The sequence below is a fragment of the Oncorhynchus keta genome, chromosome 23 (assembly GCF_023373465.1).
Source record: "Oncorhynchus keta strain PuntledgeMale-10-30-2019 chromosome 23, Oket_V2, whole genome shotgun sequence".
Taxonomy (NCBI): Eukaryota; Metazoa; Chordata; class Actinopteri; order Salmoniformes; family Salmonidae; genus Oncorhynchus; species Oncorhynchus keta.
Genome location: NC_068443.1, coordinates 21,121,809 through 21,140,068, shown reverse-complemented (window position 1 = coordinate 21,140,068; position 18,260 = coordinate 21,121,809). Strand labels below are relative to the sequence as shown.

General features: G+C 40.3%; 2 protein-coding genes across 2 annotated transcripts; one reads left to right on the top strand and one right to left on the bottom strand.

Annotated features, from left to right (window-relative positions):
• The first annotated feature begins 5,268 nt into the window (after positions 1-5,268).
• On the top strand, positions 5,269-14,957 carry LOC118401984 (EF-hand calcium-binding domain-containing protein 14-like). The gene is made up of 9 exons (XM_035799745.2): positions 5,269-6,051; positions 6,162-6,310; positions 6,876-7,021; positions 7,299-7,397; positions 9,105-9,215; positions 12,612-12,776; positions 13,044-13,170; positions 13,285-13,395; positions 13,594-14,957. The coding sequence occupies exons 1-9, from the start codon at positions 5,876-5,878 to the stop codon at positions 13,770-13,772; spliced, it is 1,263 nt and encodes a 420-aa protein (XP_035655638.1). The 5' UTR covers positions 5,269-5,875; the 3' UTR covers positions 13,773-14,957.
• Positions 14,958-15,245: 288 nt separating this feature from the next.
• Positions 15,246-18,058, bottom strand: LOC118401983 (zinc finger protein 830-like). The gene has a single exon (XM_035799744.2). The coding sequence runs from the start codon at positions 17,961-17,963 to the stop codon at positions 16,908-16,910; it is 1,056 nt and encodes a 351-aa protein (XP_035655637.1). The 5' UTR covers positions 17,964-18,058; the 3' UTR covers positions 15,246-16,907.
• Between the last annotated feature and the right edge of the window lie 202 nt (positions 18,059-18,260).

The following is an 18,260-nucleotide window of genomic DNA, read 5'->3' as shown; positions in this document are numbered from 1 at the left end:
ATACTTAAGTATGAAAAGTAAATGTAATTGCTAAAATATACTTAAGTACAAGAGTAGAAAGTAAAAGTATAAATAATTTTAAATTCCTTATATTATGCAAAGCAGATGCACCATTTTCTTGTTTTTAAAATATATGCATAGCCAGGGGCACACTCCAACACTCAGACATTATTTACAAAAGATGCATTTGTGTTTAGTGAATCCGCCTGACCATAGGAAGTAGGGATGACCACGTGTTCTCTTGATAAGTGAGTGAATTTCAACATTTTCCTGTCCTGCTAAGCATTCAAAATGTAATAAGTACTTTGGGTTGTCAGGAAAAATGTATGGAATAAAAAGTACAATATTTTCTATAGGAATGTAGTGAAGTTTACTATGTTGCGTCTAATCTATGAGACCAGGCTGAAATATTTGATGCTCAATATGCCATTGATTAACAACAAATATGCACATGCATTATTGATGTTTGCATTATTAAAATGAAATCAATATAAAACTGCCATATCATTTTGCTGACACCTCCATAAGGACATTACTGTGATCTTCAACCTTTAACTTCTTTTGTTGGGGAGTCAACTCTACGTTGCACACTTTAAGACAGCAACTCTCTGCAATGCTCTATCTCAGGGTTTCCCAAACTCGGTCCTGCCCCCCTGCCCCATTCACATTTTAGTTTTGACCCAGGACTACACAGCTGATTAATAATCAAAAGCTTGATGAGGAGTTGAATATTTGAATCAGCTGTGTAGTGCTAGAGCAAGAACCAGCTGAGAGCAGAAACCCTGCGTATATTCTATTATATGAGAACATTGCCCCCTGCTGATGTACACCAGCAAATACTATATACAAAAAAACAGAATACTAAATAACGTTTCAAAAACTGGCTGATTGGCTGATCAAATCCTAGGACCTATCACATATCCTTGGACTTATTCCATATACTGGAACCTTTAAAAGGAAAGAGTGAAAACCAGCAGTGATGTGGTCTTCCAAAGCTGTGACTGAATAGGTGTAGGATATAATGACTATGTACTAGTTTCGAATACACTAGTAAAATGCAATTGAATGGTTATTCCTCAAATGTCTCATTGCTCAAACTTCAGTAGGCTAACAGATATGACCTTCAACAAATGATCAAAGGCATATACAAGGAGCTGGAAGCATGCTGCTTAGAGACCAATCATATCAATAGATACGCATGTTCTTATAGGCCCCACATAGCTCTTCATTCAATGAGTACCACATACTGTTTCACCCTTAGGCCTTGTGTCACAGACAATAATACAGGCTCTAATATTATTCCCGATGGAGATTTATGAAAACAGCCATTAAACATAATGGTCTGTGGACCACAATAAATGGGTAACATAGCCCCTAATGAGCAGAATCGGTATTCCAGGAGCAGCACCACCTCCAACCAACGCAGTTAATCTGTATTCAAACAGACTGTCATGTCAGATGAAAGCATTCAATTAGTAGTCAATTCTATTCAGTATCTCCCATCATGCCATCCATTTAGATTCTCTTTCAGAGCATGAGATAGATCGCTGCCAGACAGACAGTTGCGTTGTCCAGGATCAGCCCTGATGAGAGTAAGGGGACCCCTGCTGTGAACAAACTGTGAAAACAAGTGTTTTATTTTAATCAGGAGTACGGTGGATTGGTATTATGGTAAAATGGGGGACCTTGTAAAACAACACGTTTCATTGCACCTATTCGGTGTGACAATAAAAAAATTAAATACAAATAAATTATACCCCCCCTCACTCCCTGCCTCGTGGCTGTCGATGTGACTAGACAGCAGGTTGAAGAGGCATCCTTTTCAGTCTTAGGCCTGAGATTAAAAAGTTTAAAAATCCAGCAAAGAGATGAAACATCCTCCCTATGCTTTGAATTGGAGCATCATGCTGGGGGTTTAGCACAGACCCACAGCGTGACGCATGTCCCCTCACCAGGTGTTCTAAGTAGAGATGAGCATCTGATTGAATTTTTACTCTACCACCTACATGCCTCTTTTGCTGGATGTATTATCTTTCGCAACAATAGCTTCTATCCTGTTAATTCAAGTTAACGCACAAAGGCAGAGTATCAGAGTATCAAGCTAAAGCAACACCAGATTTGACTGAAGTTATGGCACTGACCTTCCATGGCCTTAAAGGGATAGTTCACCCAAATTTCAAAATGACTTACCTTGTAAGTAATCCATGGACAAGATATGACAGCAATCCATCCTTTTATTTAGTTTCCCTGGCACTGTTTCCACATGCTAATGTTTTAGCATTTGTGGCACAAATCCCATTCAAGTCCCCCCCCCCCCAAAAAAAAGATTTAGATGCAAGTGGCTGTTCCACTGGATGTCATAAGGTGTATGCACCAATTTGTAAGTCGCTCTGGATAAGAGCGTCTGCTAAATGACTTAAATGTAAATGTAATGTAATGTAAGTCATGGGACCGACATTAGCATTTTCATCAAAGAATCTAAAAATGGGCCTCCCGGGTGGCGCAGTGGTTAAGGCCTTGTCTCGTCGCGCACCAGCGACTCCTGTGGCGGACCAAGGTTGCCGGGTCCACAGTGTTTTCTCCGACATTGGTGCGGCTGGCTTCCGGTACGGGAGTTGTAGCGATGAGACAAGATAGTAGCTACTAAACAATTGGAAACCACGAAAACGGGGTAAAATAAGAAAATAAAAAAGATTTTAAAAATGATTGTGAAGCTCAACTAAGTCAATGATAGTTGTTTTGAACATGATGTGTAAAATGCTAATATCGGTCCCATGACTTGAATGGGATTTGTGTCACAAATGCTAAAATGTTAACATGTGAAAACAGTGACAGGGAAACTAAACCAAAGCATGGATTGATGTCATACCTTGTCAATAGACTGCTTACAGGGCAAGGAAACCAATATATCATTTTGTAATTTGGGTGAACTATCCCATCAAGGTCAACTTCTGAGTTTATGAAAGCAGCATGACCATAACCCTCAGTAAGACGATTCTTAACACCCATATCTACTGAGTTCCTATAGATGTTTGATTGACCTCTTACCTCTGAGGAGCTTTGCAGGTTTCGTTTCAGGGGGGAACATTGGAGTAGAGGTATCAATCGTCACGCTGAAATAAAATGAGTGAGTTGATAGAATAAAGACATGTATTAGGTCTATATGATCTAATTAGCACAAGTGCTCTGTAGCTTATAGCTCAGTAGTCCATAGATGTAGGCATAAAGGTCAGGGCAAATCAAATCAGGAGGGATACAGTGGGATTCCACTCTAGTGGAGATAGGTCAGGCAAAGGTCAAAGTTCACTCAACAGAGCCTGGGCAGCTTCGGCTCAACGCTGTCAGGTCCTGACCCTGTTCAACATGCTCAGAATCAGAACTGATGGCTCCCCACTGGTGCTAGGTCGGGGAAGATAAACAGAGAAGAGAAGATGCATAGCCTATGCACACAATGCAAATATGGTTAGGCCTACGTGGGTGCAAAGATCAGAGGCAGTTGCATGAAACAGCAAAAATGTAAAACCAAGTATGAGCAGAAAAGTAGAGACAACTTAAACCATTAGGTAAAACATTTTCAATATTAAAGTATTAACCTATCATCATTAATATAATATTTGATTTACAATGGACTAATAAAGCTAATGGTTTATTTTTATTTTCTTGTTTTTGGCAAAAAAGTAAATATCCAGAGAGCCTCTGTAACACACAACCCCTGCTATGGACAACATCATAAGTGACTTGGACACTAGGTTCCACACCACTGCAAAAATTGTAAAATAATTTTCTGCTGTTCTGAAAGTTGGGCAGATTAGTGAGGATAAAGTCCCTTCTGTGTGCCAACCACTGATCATGAACTATTCCAGAGATCTGACACCTGAGTTTCAAAATGAAGTAAGACACCTGAACACTGTATATGATGCCACTTTCCTCCCTAACTTGTTCCCTCTTGGTCTCCTGAATGTAAGATGCAGCTACATAGAATTTTTGGAGAAGTCTGCATTGCTTTACGTATATTTTGTACACTGCCTGTGATGTTGCTGGTGGCGAGAGAGCTTTCAGTAAGCTAAAACTAATTAAAAAAAATATTTTAGGTCCACTATGTCCCAGGACAGGCTTTGCAGTCTTGCCATGCTTTCCTTTGAAAGTCAGTTAGCTATAAAGCTGGACTTCAAAGACTTGATCAGTGACTTTGCTAGCAAGAAGGTTCGGCGCTGGGCTCTTGGTGAGTAAGGCTGAGCAAGGGCCAGTGATTACATTACATTTAAGTCATTTAGCAGACGCTCTTATCCAGAGCGACTTAGTGATAACTGTTAAATGGCATGGCTATAGATATTGGATCACTACACACATGATGCCCACAGGCTGAGAACAAGACTGAGAACAGACTGAGAACAAGATATATCTCAAAGTAATGGCTGGTTTGCCATAAAATTGGTTGTGCACTATCAAGACCCCAAGTGGAAGAAACCTATTGATTTGGTGACCACTTGACCTTTCCTCTAGCGCCATCATCAGGCCTTTTACAGCTGCTTATTTTCTAGCTGGTATGTATACTTAGTTCAAAAATCTGCTGCTGATTTTATTATTTTGCTTGTTATATCATTCTATAGATGATAATGTTAATTTATTTTAATTGAAAAGGTTCATGTATATTTAAGTTATATTTATTTAAAGGTATTCATTAATATTAATAGAATTTTCCATAAAAATTACATTTACTCTGTAAAAGATGGCCTTTAGCACATTTCTTATAGAGGGTATCAGTCTTGCATCAAATAGTGAATTCCACTGTATCAGAATGTTGCATGCATGTCTGCATATTGTTATATTTTCACTGCTCACTGTCAGTAAATATCGTACAGTAAATATTGGACTACAGGAGAGTTGCAAGCCTGCAAATGTAGAGTTATTTAAAGCTTTGATTTAGTTCTGGTGGTGTGGTTACAGCAATTGCGCAGGGTTGGTGTGGCCTGTGGTGGCGGGGCCCAATGTGATATATTTTCATGGGGCCCAAAATCCCTGGCGGTGCCCCTGACCATGGAAGTTCCAGTGTAATTAAATGTATGTTCAAAACCATATGTTTTCAAATCGTCAAATTGTTCAAGTCAGGGAATTTATTCACAGAGATGGTAGTCAATGTACAACATCTGGTATTTGTAGAGAGGATAATTTCATAATGTAAAGAAATTTAAGAACAATGAAAAATGTGCCACACCTGTTGGGGGCAGTATCAAAACATGGGAATACAGAGAAGGGAATTCAACCAATCAGGTGCCAGTTTAGCGATGCCCTGTCAAAGATGTTCACCATCAAAACAAGATTGTTTTATCCAGGTAGTGCGTCAGATCAATTTACGACTGCACAGAAATGTAAACCATTTTGGTAAGATTTATATTATATTGGTCGTGGTACTAGAAGTGAGTTGATTTATAGTTTATACTGACTACACCATATTTTGCTGTGTAGTAACGTTATCTCGTAATCGCCATTTTAACTTGGTTGTGCGGCCGCGTCAGGTAGCTAGCTCAGCTGGAACTGTAACATTACTTAGCTAACCGCTGGGTAACGTTAGCTCACTATTTGACGTTGACCTAGCTAGTACTACGATTTTTCAAAATAGCATGCTCCTATAATTGTCTAACATGCTTAGTTACCATACGTGATTGGCAGTTCGTTGTAGCTAGCCTGTTTCAAGTTACAAAGTAAGCTAACTAGCTAACTAGGCTAGTTGGCGGAACCAATCAGCTTAACAACATTAACGGTACTGGCTAACGTTAGCTATAGGACGTTATTTACAACAACCAAACTGGACAAAACGTTGGATTTGGTCGGGTTTAAGTCGGGCTCAGCGGGTTCGCTGACCCCACAGAAGAAGATGAAGAAGAGGAAGGAGCTTAATGCATTGATCGGACTTGGGGACAGTAAAAGGAAGAAAACCAAGAAGGGGTCCGGCCACAGGCTCCTACGAACCGAGCCCCCAGACTCAGAATCCGAATCAAGTTCAGATGAAGAGGAATTCAGCAACCTTGGTACTGTCGCTGCTTTCGGGAAGTAAGTGATCAAACTTATACTTAGTCTGAGTAAACCTGTAGAATTATGTTTATCAATGATGCATGAAGCTTGTGACTGTAAAATAACTATGTGTTTCTAATTAATCATAGAATAAGTTACGTGCAGTGTTGCAATGTCTGCTATCCCTTGATCCTGTTCATCATACTGGCAGCCTGTGTTATGGCTTGTGCCGGGCTGCTATGGATGCAGATTGCTCTGAAAGAAGACCTTGACTCCCTCAAAGAAAAGCTGCATACTAGTAAGCCATCAGATAAGACCTGTCATCTATTTGATTTAACCTTATTAGCCAACTAGTCTAGCTAGCTTAAGTTACCTGGCTGGCTAGCTAACTTTGTCATTTGAAACAGGCTCGCTACCATGAACAATTGTTTTATTTAACTAGGCAAGTCAGTTAAGAAACAATTCTTATTTACAATGACGGCCTAGGAACAGTGGGTTAACTGTATTGTTCAGGGGCAGAACCACATATTATTGTCAGCTCGGGGATTCGATCTAGCAACCTTTCGGTTACTGGCCCGCTCTAACCACTAGTCTACCTGCCGCCCCAAGTAACTACAAAGCACAACTAGCATGCTATCTGTCACCTGTCAACCTTCAGACACAGCCTTTTGGCTTAAATCAAGAATTCAGTTACAAGAGTACACACTACTCTTGTGGCTACACACTAACCCTAGTTGACCTTGTAATAAAGAGTAGGGTAACCTTTGCACAGCCATCACTTATTGCTGAGTTTTACAATCAAACAACCCAGTAACTGCAGTTTTAGTAAATTGTTATTCACTTGATGTATCTTCTCTCCACAGTGGAATCCAGCCAGAAAGTGTCATCACATGAAATACCAAAACTAAGTGAAGATCTGAAGATGAAACAGAGAAAGCTGGAGGATATTGAAAGTGGAGACAAGGGTCTGAACAAACTCTGGTCCAACCTTACGGAGATGAACAGAAAGGTAAAGTTGTTTTAGTGAAGGGAAAGTGTTATCAATATCAGCACAACTAATTAATGTACGGTCTGTTATCCCATCCACCCCCGTTATGTACACACAAGTGTAATCATTCATGGCCATTCATATGCAACCTGCCACACCATGGTAGTTTGAATTGAGGTTAAGAATTTTATTTTTCAAAGTCCAAACTTGGAAAAAGTGGGTGTCTCTAAGCTCAGAGTGAATGTGAAGTGAAATGTCTTTCCCAAGTGTAACTGAATGTTCTGCTCCATTCCATTAGATCAGTTTGCTGGACTCTGCAGTGAACCACCTAAAGGCCAACATCAAATCAGCCTCAGACTTGATCAACCTTCCAACTACAGTTGAAGAGCTCCAAAAGGTAAAACAGTTTTCAGATGAAGAAGTATTGGACATACAGTGAGGCAAAAAAGTATTTAGTCAGCCACCAATTATGCAAGTTCTCCCACTTAAAAATATAAGAGAGGCCTGTAATTTTCATCATAGGTACACTTCAACTATGACAGACAAAATGAGTGGAAAAAAAATCCAGAAAATCACATTGTAGGATTTTTAATGAATTTATTTGCAAATTATGGTGGAAAATAAGTATTTGGTCAATAACAAAAGTTTCTCAATACTTTGTTATATACCCTTTGTTGCCAATGAAGGTCAAACGTTTTCTGTCGTCTTCACAAGGTTTTCACACACTGTTGCTGGTATTCTGGCCCATTCCTCCATGCAGATCTCCTCTAGAGCAGTGATGTTTTGGGGCTGTTGCTGGGCAACACGGACTTTCAACTCCCTCCAAAGATTTTCTATGGGGTTGAGATCTGGAGACTGGCTAGGCCACTCCAGGACCTTGAAATGCTTCTTACGAAGCCACTCCTTCGTTGCCCGGGCGGTGTGTTTGGGATCATTGTCATGCTGAAAGACCCAGCCACGTTTCATCTTCAATGCCCTTGCTGATGGAAGGAGGTTTTCACTCAAAATCTCACGATACATGGCCCCATTCATTCTTTCCTTTACACGGATCAGTCGTCCTGGTCCCTTTACAGAAAAACAGCCCCAAAGCATGATGTTTCCACCCCCATGCTTCACAGTAGGTATGGTGTTCTTTGGATGCAACTCAGCATTCTTTGTCCTCCAAACACGACAAGTTGAGTTTTTCCAAAAAGTTATATTTTGGTTTCATCTGACCATATGACATTCTCCCAATCTTCTTCTGGATCATCCAAATGCTCTCTAGCAAACTTCAGACGGCCCTGGACATGTACTGGCTTAAGCAGGGGGACACGTCCTTGGCGGCGTAGTGTGTTACTGATGGTAAGCTTTGTTACTTTGGTCCCAGTTCTCTGCAGGTCATTCACTAGGTCCCCCCCATGTGGTTCTGGGATTTTTGTCACCGTTCTTGTGATCATTTTGACCCCACGGGGTGAGATCTTGCGTGGAGCCCCAGATCGAGGGAGATTGTCAGTGGTCTTCTATGTCTTCCATTTTCTAATAATTGCTCCCACAGTTGATTTCTTCAAACCAAGCTGTTTACCTATTGCAGATTCAGTCCTCCCAGCCTGGTGCAGGTCTACAATTTTGCTTCTGGTGTCCTTTGACAGCTCTTTGGTCTTGGCCATAGTGGAGTTTGGAGTGTGACTGTTTGAGATTGTGGACAGGTGTCTTTTATACTGATAACAAGTTCAAACAGGTGCCATTAATACAGGTAACGAGTGGAGGACAGAGGAGCCTCTTAAAGAAGAAGTTACAGGTCTGTGAGAGCCAGAAATCTTGCTTGTTTGTAGGTGACCAAATACTTAATTTCCACCATAATTTGCAAATAAATTCATAAAAAATCCTACAATGTGATTTTCTGGATTTTTTTTCTTCTCATTTTGTCTGTCATAGTTGAAGTGTACCTATGATAAAAATTACAGGCCTCTCTCATCTTTTTAAGTGGGACAACTTGCACAATTGGTGGCTGACTAAATACTTTTTTGCCCCACTGTATTTCTTTAGAATTACTGCCAATTTATAATTATTTGCGTCAACCACAAATGTATCTGGAAAGTGACTCAAATTTTTTTTTAATTTGCAGAGTGTAGCTACAATCGGCAGCACGTTAACCAGTGTGCAACATGATGTCCAGACAATGCAGACAACCCTTGCGGACCAGAAGAAAGAAATGGATGATCTAAAGATGACTATGGTAAAGAAAATAGAAATACTAGCTTCCTTTACAGCCTTTGTACCTGCACAGTTAGCGTTAGAGTGCCAGTTTGTGGTGTCAGTGGCCAAATGCATGAGCTGCAGAATGATCTCAATGAGAGATTATACAACTTCTAGTTATGCAGCGATTTTAGTACCAAAATATTGTATTTTAATTCCATCACTTTCAATTTCTATTGGGATATTGAATTTGAATGGAATATTTTTGCATTTATAATGTACAATTTAAATCATGAAATTCATAAATAGAACTTTTATTTCCTGATTTCAAACTGAATGTAATGAATATTGCATTCAGTGAATTTTTTACATTTACATTCAAATTCACTATTTATGAATTCAGTTTAAATATGGTAGATATTAGTCATTGTGTGAGAATCCAGTTTACAAATTATTATTTGAAGTTATCGTAATCAAAGTTTCATATATTCAACTTCTCAGATGTTTTCAAATGTAATTCTATATATTCAAAACCAGAGACAACATCCTGGTACTTTGCCAGCCAGGAAAGGTAGAGGAGAACAGATAGAATCAAACTCTGTGGTAAATAGATGCTTCTGGCAGTTTCTGAAGCCAATGTGGCATGTTGAATGTATTTTCTAACTATGAATTTGGCTCTAGTGTTTTAACCGCTTTGGCTATAAGCTATTCTGACCCCGTTCCTAAAAGCTAAGACTCTGGAACATGGGTGTGCCTTCTGTTCCCTGCTTTGATGATCACAGACTGTGTAATACACATAAATTGGCCCTCATACGAATATAGTTGAATAGCCCTTCTAAGGATAGCCTTTCCACTCCCTATTTAATCTAGCTCTTGTGACTGACTGGGATCGAACCAGGTCTCCTGCATGTCACAAGACTGTGTTAGCCCAGTAAAAGCTAAAGCCTATACTGGGGTCGTTCCACAAAATGAGAGCCTTTAGCATCCCTTTGAGTAAAAATTGTGCACCAATATAGAATTTTTAAAATCCTGTAATATACAATGAAGTGCCTTTTTAATATACCAGTAGACCACATGGAGAATTTAGTTAATCACATTTTTATATCAGTAAATGCTTACTAAAGTGCTAAAATTCGGCATTTTGACATGTCACTCCGTGTACCCTCCGACTTCTAAAGTGTCCTGCACAGCCTGTGATCATTATTTGGTATTTTATTAGGATCCCCATTAGCTGTTGCAAAAGCAGCAGCTACACTTCCTGGTGTCCAAATGAAACATGACATAATACAGAACAGACAAGAACAGCTCAAGGCAGAATGACATACATTTTTTTTTAAAGGCACATGTAGCCTACATATCAATGCATACACACAAATCTAGGTCAAATAGGGGAGAGGTGTTGTGAGGTGTTGCTTTATCTGTTTTTTTTTTAAAACCAGGTTTGCTGTTTATTTTAGCAATATAAAATGGAATGGAGTTCCATGCAATAATGGCTCTATATAATAGTGTATGTGTTCTGGATTTGGGGTCTGTGAAAAGACCTCTGGTGGCATGTCTGGTGGGGTAAGTGTGTGTGTCAGAGCTGTGTGTAAGTTGACTATGCCAACAATTTAGGAATTTTCAACACAATGTTTCTTATACAAAGAAGTGATGCAGTCAACTCTTACATCGCTCGCACTCACCAACGAGCGTCTGCGTTGCCAAGGGCTAAAATAGAAGTCAGTTCTATTTGTGACGCAGATCGCGCTGCAAGTCCTGCCTCTCCCATCTCATTGGTTTTAAGAAGCAGATACCCACGTGCCATCTCCTCATTGGTTATACACACGTGGATGGCTGAAAGACAAATGAGGTCAGTGGCGGTAATGCACCTAATTTATGAAAGTTGCCACTCGCAATATAAAGTTGAGAAGAAAAACCCTAGAAGGAGGAGAGATGACCGTTTTTATGTGTGGATTAATTGTCGGAGTAGAGGACCTTGTGCATTTCAGGTAAAATAACAACTCAATGTTTATATCCCAGGACAAATTAGCTAGCAACCACAAGCTAGCTAAATAAAAACAAAGTAGCTAGCAAGTGCAAGCTAGCTAGCTAGCTAAATTGCCATAAATGTTTAAGGCTTTTCGACCTGTCCTCAAATGAATGTAATTGGTTCAGAGTTTGATATTTTAACCTGCGTGTTGTGATTGCGTTTGGTGTGGGGGGACAAAATAAATGTATGCATGATGGCGCACGTGTGCAGCCGGTTTGGGTTCCGTTAGCCAAGAGAGGCTGACATGCATAATATTTATATCAGCCCTGTGATTGCAATGAAGAGCAAGATGTGCCACTCTGTTCTGGGCCAGCTGCAGCTTAACAAGCTATTTCCTTGCAGCACTGGACCATAAGACTGGAGAATAATCAAGAATAGACCAAACTAGAGCCGGCAGAACTTGCTTTTTGGAGTGTGGTGTCAAAAAAGCAGAGCATCTATTTATTACCGACAGACCTCTCCCCATCTTTACAACCATTGAATCTATATGTTTTGACCATGACCGTTTACAATCTAAGGTAACACCAAGTACTTAATTCTCTTCAACTTGGTCAACAGCCACACCATTCATTACCAGATTCAGCTGAGGTCTAGAACTTAAGCAATGATTTGTACAAAATTCAATGCTCTTAGTTTTAGAGATGTTCAGGACCAGTTTATTACTGGCCACCCATTCCAAAACAGACTGCAACTCTTTGCAACTCTTTCTTTATTAGTTGTGGTTGCTGATGCTTATGTGGTTAAATTATCAGCATACATGGACACAGATGCTTTGTTCAGTGGCAGGTCATTGGTAGCCTATTGCAGACAGTCTGAGCACTGATGGAGGGATTGTGCGTTCCTGGTGTAACTCGGGCAGTTGTTGTTGCCATCCTGTACCTGTCCCGCAGGTGTGATGTTCGGATGTACAGATCCTGTGCAGGTGTTGTTACACGTGGTCTGCCACTGGAGGGAGGATCCGCTGTCCATCCTGTCTCCCTGTAGCGCTGTCTTAGGCGTCTCACTGTATGGAAATGGCAATTTATTGCCCTGGCGATATCAGCAGTCCTCATACCTCCTTACAGTATGCCTAAGGCACTTTCACGCAGATGAGCAGGGACCCTAGGTATCTTTTTTTGTGTGGTGTTTTTCAGAGTCAGTAGAAAGGCCTCTTTAGTGTCCAAAGTTTTCATAACTGTACCTACTGTCTGTAAGCTGTTAGTGTCTTAATGACCTTTCCACAGGTGCATGTTCATTAATTGTTTATGGTTCATTGAACAAGCATGGGAAACAGTGTTTAAACCCTTTACAATGAAGATCTGTGAAGATATTTAGATTTTTACGAAATATCTTTGAAAGAGGGTCCTGAAATAAGGATGTTTCTTTTTTTGCTGAGTTTATGCATGTTTTTGTGTTTTCTTGTTACAGGACGTAACTCACCTGAGAGAGGTTGTGAGCGAGGTTAACACGACCCAGACACTGTACCACGCATGGACCGGTGACCAGATCCACAGTCTCCACACCTCTGTGTCCAACCTCACTCAGAGGGTGTCTTTTATAGAGCAGGGCTCTGCCCAAACAACACCATTCAGTGTGAGTAATGGGTTGGAAGTGGTTAATGGTTCTGTCAAGGCACACAGAAGATAAGATACAGACTCGTAGAGTGGTATGTAGCAAGAGCTGCTTGACCCTCGGTGGCTATGTACCTAGATAAGTTCTGTTGTTATTGTTCTAATGGCGAAATGCATTTTACATTGTACCATTCATGATTCCTAGTTACACACCAACAATTGTTATAATCACTTCATGCTAAAAAAGTAAAATAATATAAAACTAAAGGTATCTTTTAACCTATTTAAGGACCTTGTGGAGGTCGTTGAACCAGTGACCGTCAGTGGAGATGCAACCGTACCAGTAAAGGACCCAGTTACAGAGAGAGACACCAATGCAGATGGAATTAATGCAGCAACTTCAGAAGCTACACATGGTATAATAAGATCAGACCGGAGTGCTTATTTGTCCATGACATTTTCATAAGAAATAAGTATAGTGAAGTACAATGTTACCTGTGGATGACTGTCCTGTTCCTTCTCCTCCACAGGTTCAAAGCCAACAAGACGTCCACGGTTTTTGACGTCAAATCGCTCCAAGAGAGAGTCTGGAATAGAAAACCTTAAAACTGTGTCATTTCCTGGAGTTAACTCTTTGAAAGGTATTGGATAAACTTTTAGTTATGAAGTTTCATATCTGTGATCATACATCAGTCTTAGTCATATACAGAGTATCCTGCATCTACAATTAAGGAGAAATGCAGATATGAATTTCCGATTGACAGTGTGCTTGAGCAAGGAATGCCTGCATTTTATTTTGTGGCCAATGAACAATTACCTGAAACTTCTACTTCTACTAGATCTCAATGAGCTCTTTGAGCACACAGGGACTGACCCCACCTCTCAGGGAATGTCTTACCAAGTCCTGAGGAAACTCTTTGACACCGCAACACCAGACCACCGTAGCCTGGAACGCTACGACAAAGACGGGGACCAGAGGTTCTCACTGGCTGAACTGAAAGCTGCTGCAGGTCTGTGAGAAGAAGTGGCTGAGGCTGCAGAGCACAGTATTGAACAGGGAGAGGCCATCTCTGTTGTTTGTGTATGTGGAGTGCCTCACAGTAATGATGGCTGCACTTTTATTGAACTGAGTATTTAATAACAAGCTGAATGTGGAACAGTGGCACTGGCATGCTCCCCTACACACTTAAGCTACAGTCAGCTACCCAGATACAAGGTTTGTTATTATTTGGCAAAACAGTTTACAAAATTTACATTTCTGAAATCACATTTTTTTTGATTGATGACAAGTGAAGTTGATGTGAAATGAATGGTTGAAGGGACATCATGACTTAACCAAAATATAACTTATCAGAATCTAGTACCGACCACAAACTTTCCCATTTAGGTCATTTCAGTTAGTCTTTGCTTATTGCTTGTTTTGTTTGTCTTGAGTTATTTTCTGCATTTTAATGTAACACTGAGACTAAATGTATCCATAACCCATTATTTTGATTAAGTCTGCAAGATTCTAAGGGCTATAAACATGCTCTTTTAACTAGTTAGTCACCTTGAAATATTAACTCCTGAAACATATGTAGAAATAATACAATGTTAATGGATTCATACAAGTGGAGTGTTAGCTTCAATTTGCTGTATATTAGTGTTGTGTGTAGTACAGATGAAGAGACAGAAGTAGGCACCCCAGGTTGTGATAATGTAACAGGTAGTTATAGAAGCACTGATCTCTCTCAACCTAACCTTGTTCTTTTGTGTGGGCCGTTACATTCTAAAATGCAAATGTACAAATCAGGACATGTCAACTAACTCAACACTGTTGTATTATGTAAATATGGTAGACTTTTTAATATGGCATCCTGTAAGATTGACCTGTTTGGGGGGCTGCATAGAGGTCTGTAGAAAATCCTCAGCATTGTACTTTAATGGAAATGATTGTATTAAGTTGTGCTTTGCATGTTGCTAATAATATAACTGTCTAATGTATCGATTTTAACATAGAGGACTGTTTGAGGGTAATTTTGCTCTGCAGGATAATGGGTGGAGTTCTGGAACAAAAAATTAGGGCAAACAGATTTAGAATTGCCATTTTGGCTTTCCGACAGGAATATTGTTCCTATAAAGCTATGTGCTTTGGGGATACTGTGGGAATTGTATGAACGTGTTGTGTGAGCACTAATTAAAGTGACAATGTGGATTACAAGGATTTGACAATCTATTTAGTTTCCATACTTTCAAATGTTAGTATTCTAGTCAAGGTTATTTATAAAGGACTGTTTTTGTTTTGGAATAATGTGTATCATGTAGGCTCACCAGTATGCTCCAAGGTTCCGATAATGACGACTATACAGGCATAAACGGTTTGTTTGTGCATTTGGTCTCAGCTGTGATTGTATATTCATTGTGCAACCACAGCAGAAACTAAGTTGGTGTGCATTTAACCATGGGGTTGATTTGTGTTGAGGGCTCCAGAAATGAGAATTGAGGATTTGGCTCCCAACATTTTTTTTTAATAAGTGCTGATAGTACAGTATTTCATACGCATGGTGTTTTCTGCATGTGTGTAACATTAGAAAAACAGCATTTACCATAAGAGCAAGTTTTATATACAGTAGCAGTAAAGTTTGGACACCTCCTTTATATATTTTTTTACTATTTTCTACAATGTAGAATAATAGTGCAAACTATGAAATAACACACAGAATCATGTAATAATCAAAAGTTTAAACAAATGAAGGTATATTTCATATTTGAGATTCTTCAAACTAGCCACCCTTCACCTTGATGACAGCTTTAAACACTCTTGGCATTCTCTCAACCAGCTTCATGAGGAATGCTTTTCCAACATATGCTGAGCACTTGTTGGCTGCTTTTCCTTCACTCTGCGGTTCAACTCATCCCAAACCATCTCAATTGGGTTGAGGCCAGGTCATCTGATGTAGCACTCCATCGCTCTCCTTCTTGGTCAAATAGCCCTTACTGTACACAGCCTGGAGGTGTGCTTTGCGTGAATGTCCTGTTGAAAAACAAATGATAGTCCCACTAAGCACAAACCAGATGGGATGGCGTATTGCTGCAGAATACTGTGGTAGGCATGCTGGTTAAGTGTGACTTATTCTAAATAAATCAAGGACAGTGTCACCAGAAAAGCACCATCACACCTCCATGCTTCACGGTGGGAACTACACATGCAGAGATCATCCGTTCACCTACTCTGCATCTCACAAAGACACGGTGGTTGGAACCAAAAATCTAATTTGGATTCATCAGACCAAATGACAGTTCCTTAAATTCCAAAGATTGACTTACCTTCATGTCTTAAAGTAATGATGGACTGTTGTTTTTCTTTACTTATTTGAGCTGTTCTTGCCATACTATGGAATTGGTATTTTACCAAATAGGGCTATCTTCTGTATACCACCCCTGCCTTGTCACAACACAACTGATTGTCTCAAACGCATTAAAGAAAGAAGTTATACAAATTAACTTTTAACAAGGCACAGCTGTTAATTGAAATGCATTCCAGCTGATTACCTCATGAAGCTGGTTGAGAGTGCCAATAGTGTGCAACGCTGACAGTCAAGGCAAAGGATGGCTACTTTGAATCTCAAATATACAAGGAGAGTGATGGAGTGCTGCATCAGATGACCTGGCCTCCACAATCACCCGACCTCAACCCAATGAGTTGGACCGCAGAGTGAAGGAAAAGCAGTCAACAAGTACTCAGAATATGTGGGAACTCCTTCAAGACTGTTGGAAAAGCATTCCTCATGAAGCTGGTTGAGAGAATGCCAAATGTGCAAAGCTGTCAACAAGGAATGGGTGGCTCCTTTGAAGAATCTCAAATATAACATCTATTTTGACTTGGTTACTACATGATTCCATGTGTTATTTCATAGTTTGGATGTCTTCACTATTATTCTACAATGTAGAAAATAGTAAAGAAATAAAGAAAAACCCTTGAATGAATAGCTGTGTCCAAACATTTGACTGGTACTGTAGACATAACTGTACAAGACAACACTCAGACATTCAAAATCCTCAACAAAGGTTTGTCATTGACAGAGGAAAGAAGCTGGCTCCTTTGCAACTTTGCTATTTTATTTACAATCTGGAGAAACATTGACCCTATTCGGGTCAAAAGGACCCAGGAATGTTAAGCAAGGGCCCCTTTAGCCCTCCAGTCTCTTGACAGCAAGTGGAGCAGCTCTTCTTCATCCTCCTCATCGCTTCCCCTGGAGTCTTCCTGGTCTTCGGTCTTCTCCTTCACAACCTTCTTCACCACATCTTGCTTATCTCTCAATACCTCAACCCTCCGGTAACATTCGATTTGCTCATCGATTTCATCAATCTGACGCTCAAAACGTCCCTCCTCGTCATCCTCGGCTACAATGGCCTCTGATTTAGTGTTCACCTGCCGCATTTCCTTTTGGAACTCTTCCCACTCCTTATCCATTTGATCTTTTGGAGCGTCAACATTGCGGACTTTGGCATCTCTCACTGGGTCGTCAAAGAAGCCTTCTGGTAGTGCTTCAGGTGTATTTTCCTTCTTCTCCACACTCTTCTCAGTTTCATCTGGTTTGAGGATAGACCCGGAATGAGAGGCAGCTGGGACAGCTGGAATGGTGCCGTTGTCAAAGAAATCTGCTGGGAGTCCTGGGGCAGGTGTCCCCTTCTGCACACCCGAGCTGGAGGCTGCCCCTAGGTCAGAAGAGTCACCAGCCTCCTCTTCGTCTTCATTATAGACTCCGGCCAGAAGACTCAGTCCAGCAGATGTTTTTTTCAAAATTCCAGTTAGTTTCTTCGGCCCAGGCGGGGCAGGTTTCGCAAAGAAAACATCAGGCAGCCCTGACGACGTAGATGCCTGCTCGTTACCTGCCACAGGTTTAGACTTTTTCCCATTCGTGTCTTCAGAATCCAATGCTTTCCTTTTCAGAGGGGGCTGGGGTCCGTGACCTGTTGAACTTTGTTTAGACCCCTTGAGCTCGGCAACTTTCTCCTTATGCTGTTTTCCAAGAACGTGAGTCTGCCACAATATTTCATTCTTTACCCGCTCGTTGCAGAGTACGCAGCTAAGATGATCGAGACTGTTGTACTTGGCATAAGGGGATTCGACACGCTTCTTATCTATCGTTTGCTTTTGTTTCTCTCTCATCAACCGACGCAGTTCATCTTGATGAATCACTTTCTTCTGCTTATTCTTTGGAGGCATTATTTATTTGCGTTCCAAAACAAAATTCGTGAAAGCTTGGCAAACAACAAAAATATGGCGCGTGTAGATGACGTAGGTTAATTCAAGACCCCCAGTAGGCGTCGAAAAAATTGCCAGAATCATGTTTGAGAACAAATTCTGTAAATTATATCTTATGCTGGTGCTTTTAAATTGTATATATCATCATGAGTTTACTATAATTTATTTTTTGTTCGTCAAATATTTATTTGGTGTTTCTAAAAAATAAAAGATGCTGTTCAACTAATTATCGCGATACCTAAGGAATGTGGTTTTGAT

What these genes read in the sequence shown, in the direction of transcription:
- LOC118401984 (XM_035799745.2), top strand. Translation starts at nt 5,876, where the DNA reads ATGAAGAAGAGGAAGGAGCTTAATGCATTGATCGGACTTGGGGACAGT. An exon ending in AACTTCAGAAGCTACACATG is followed by an intron (nt 13,171 to 13,284) that starts GTATAATAAGAT and finishes TCTCCTCCACAG; the next exon opens with GTTCAAAGCCAACAAGACGT. An exon ending in TGGAGTTAACTCTTTGAAAG is followed by an intron (nt 13,396 to 13,593) that starts GTATTGGATAAA and finishes TACTTCTACTAG; the next exon opens with ATCTCAATGAGCTCTTTGAG.
- LOC118401983 (XM_035799744.2), bottom strand. Translation starts at nt 17,963, where the DNA reads ATGCCTCCAAAGAATAAGCAGAAGAAAGTGATTCATCAAGATGAACTG.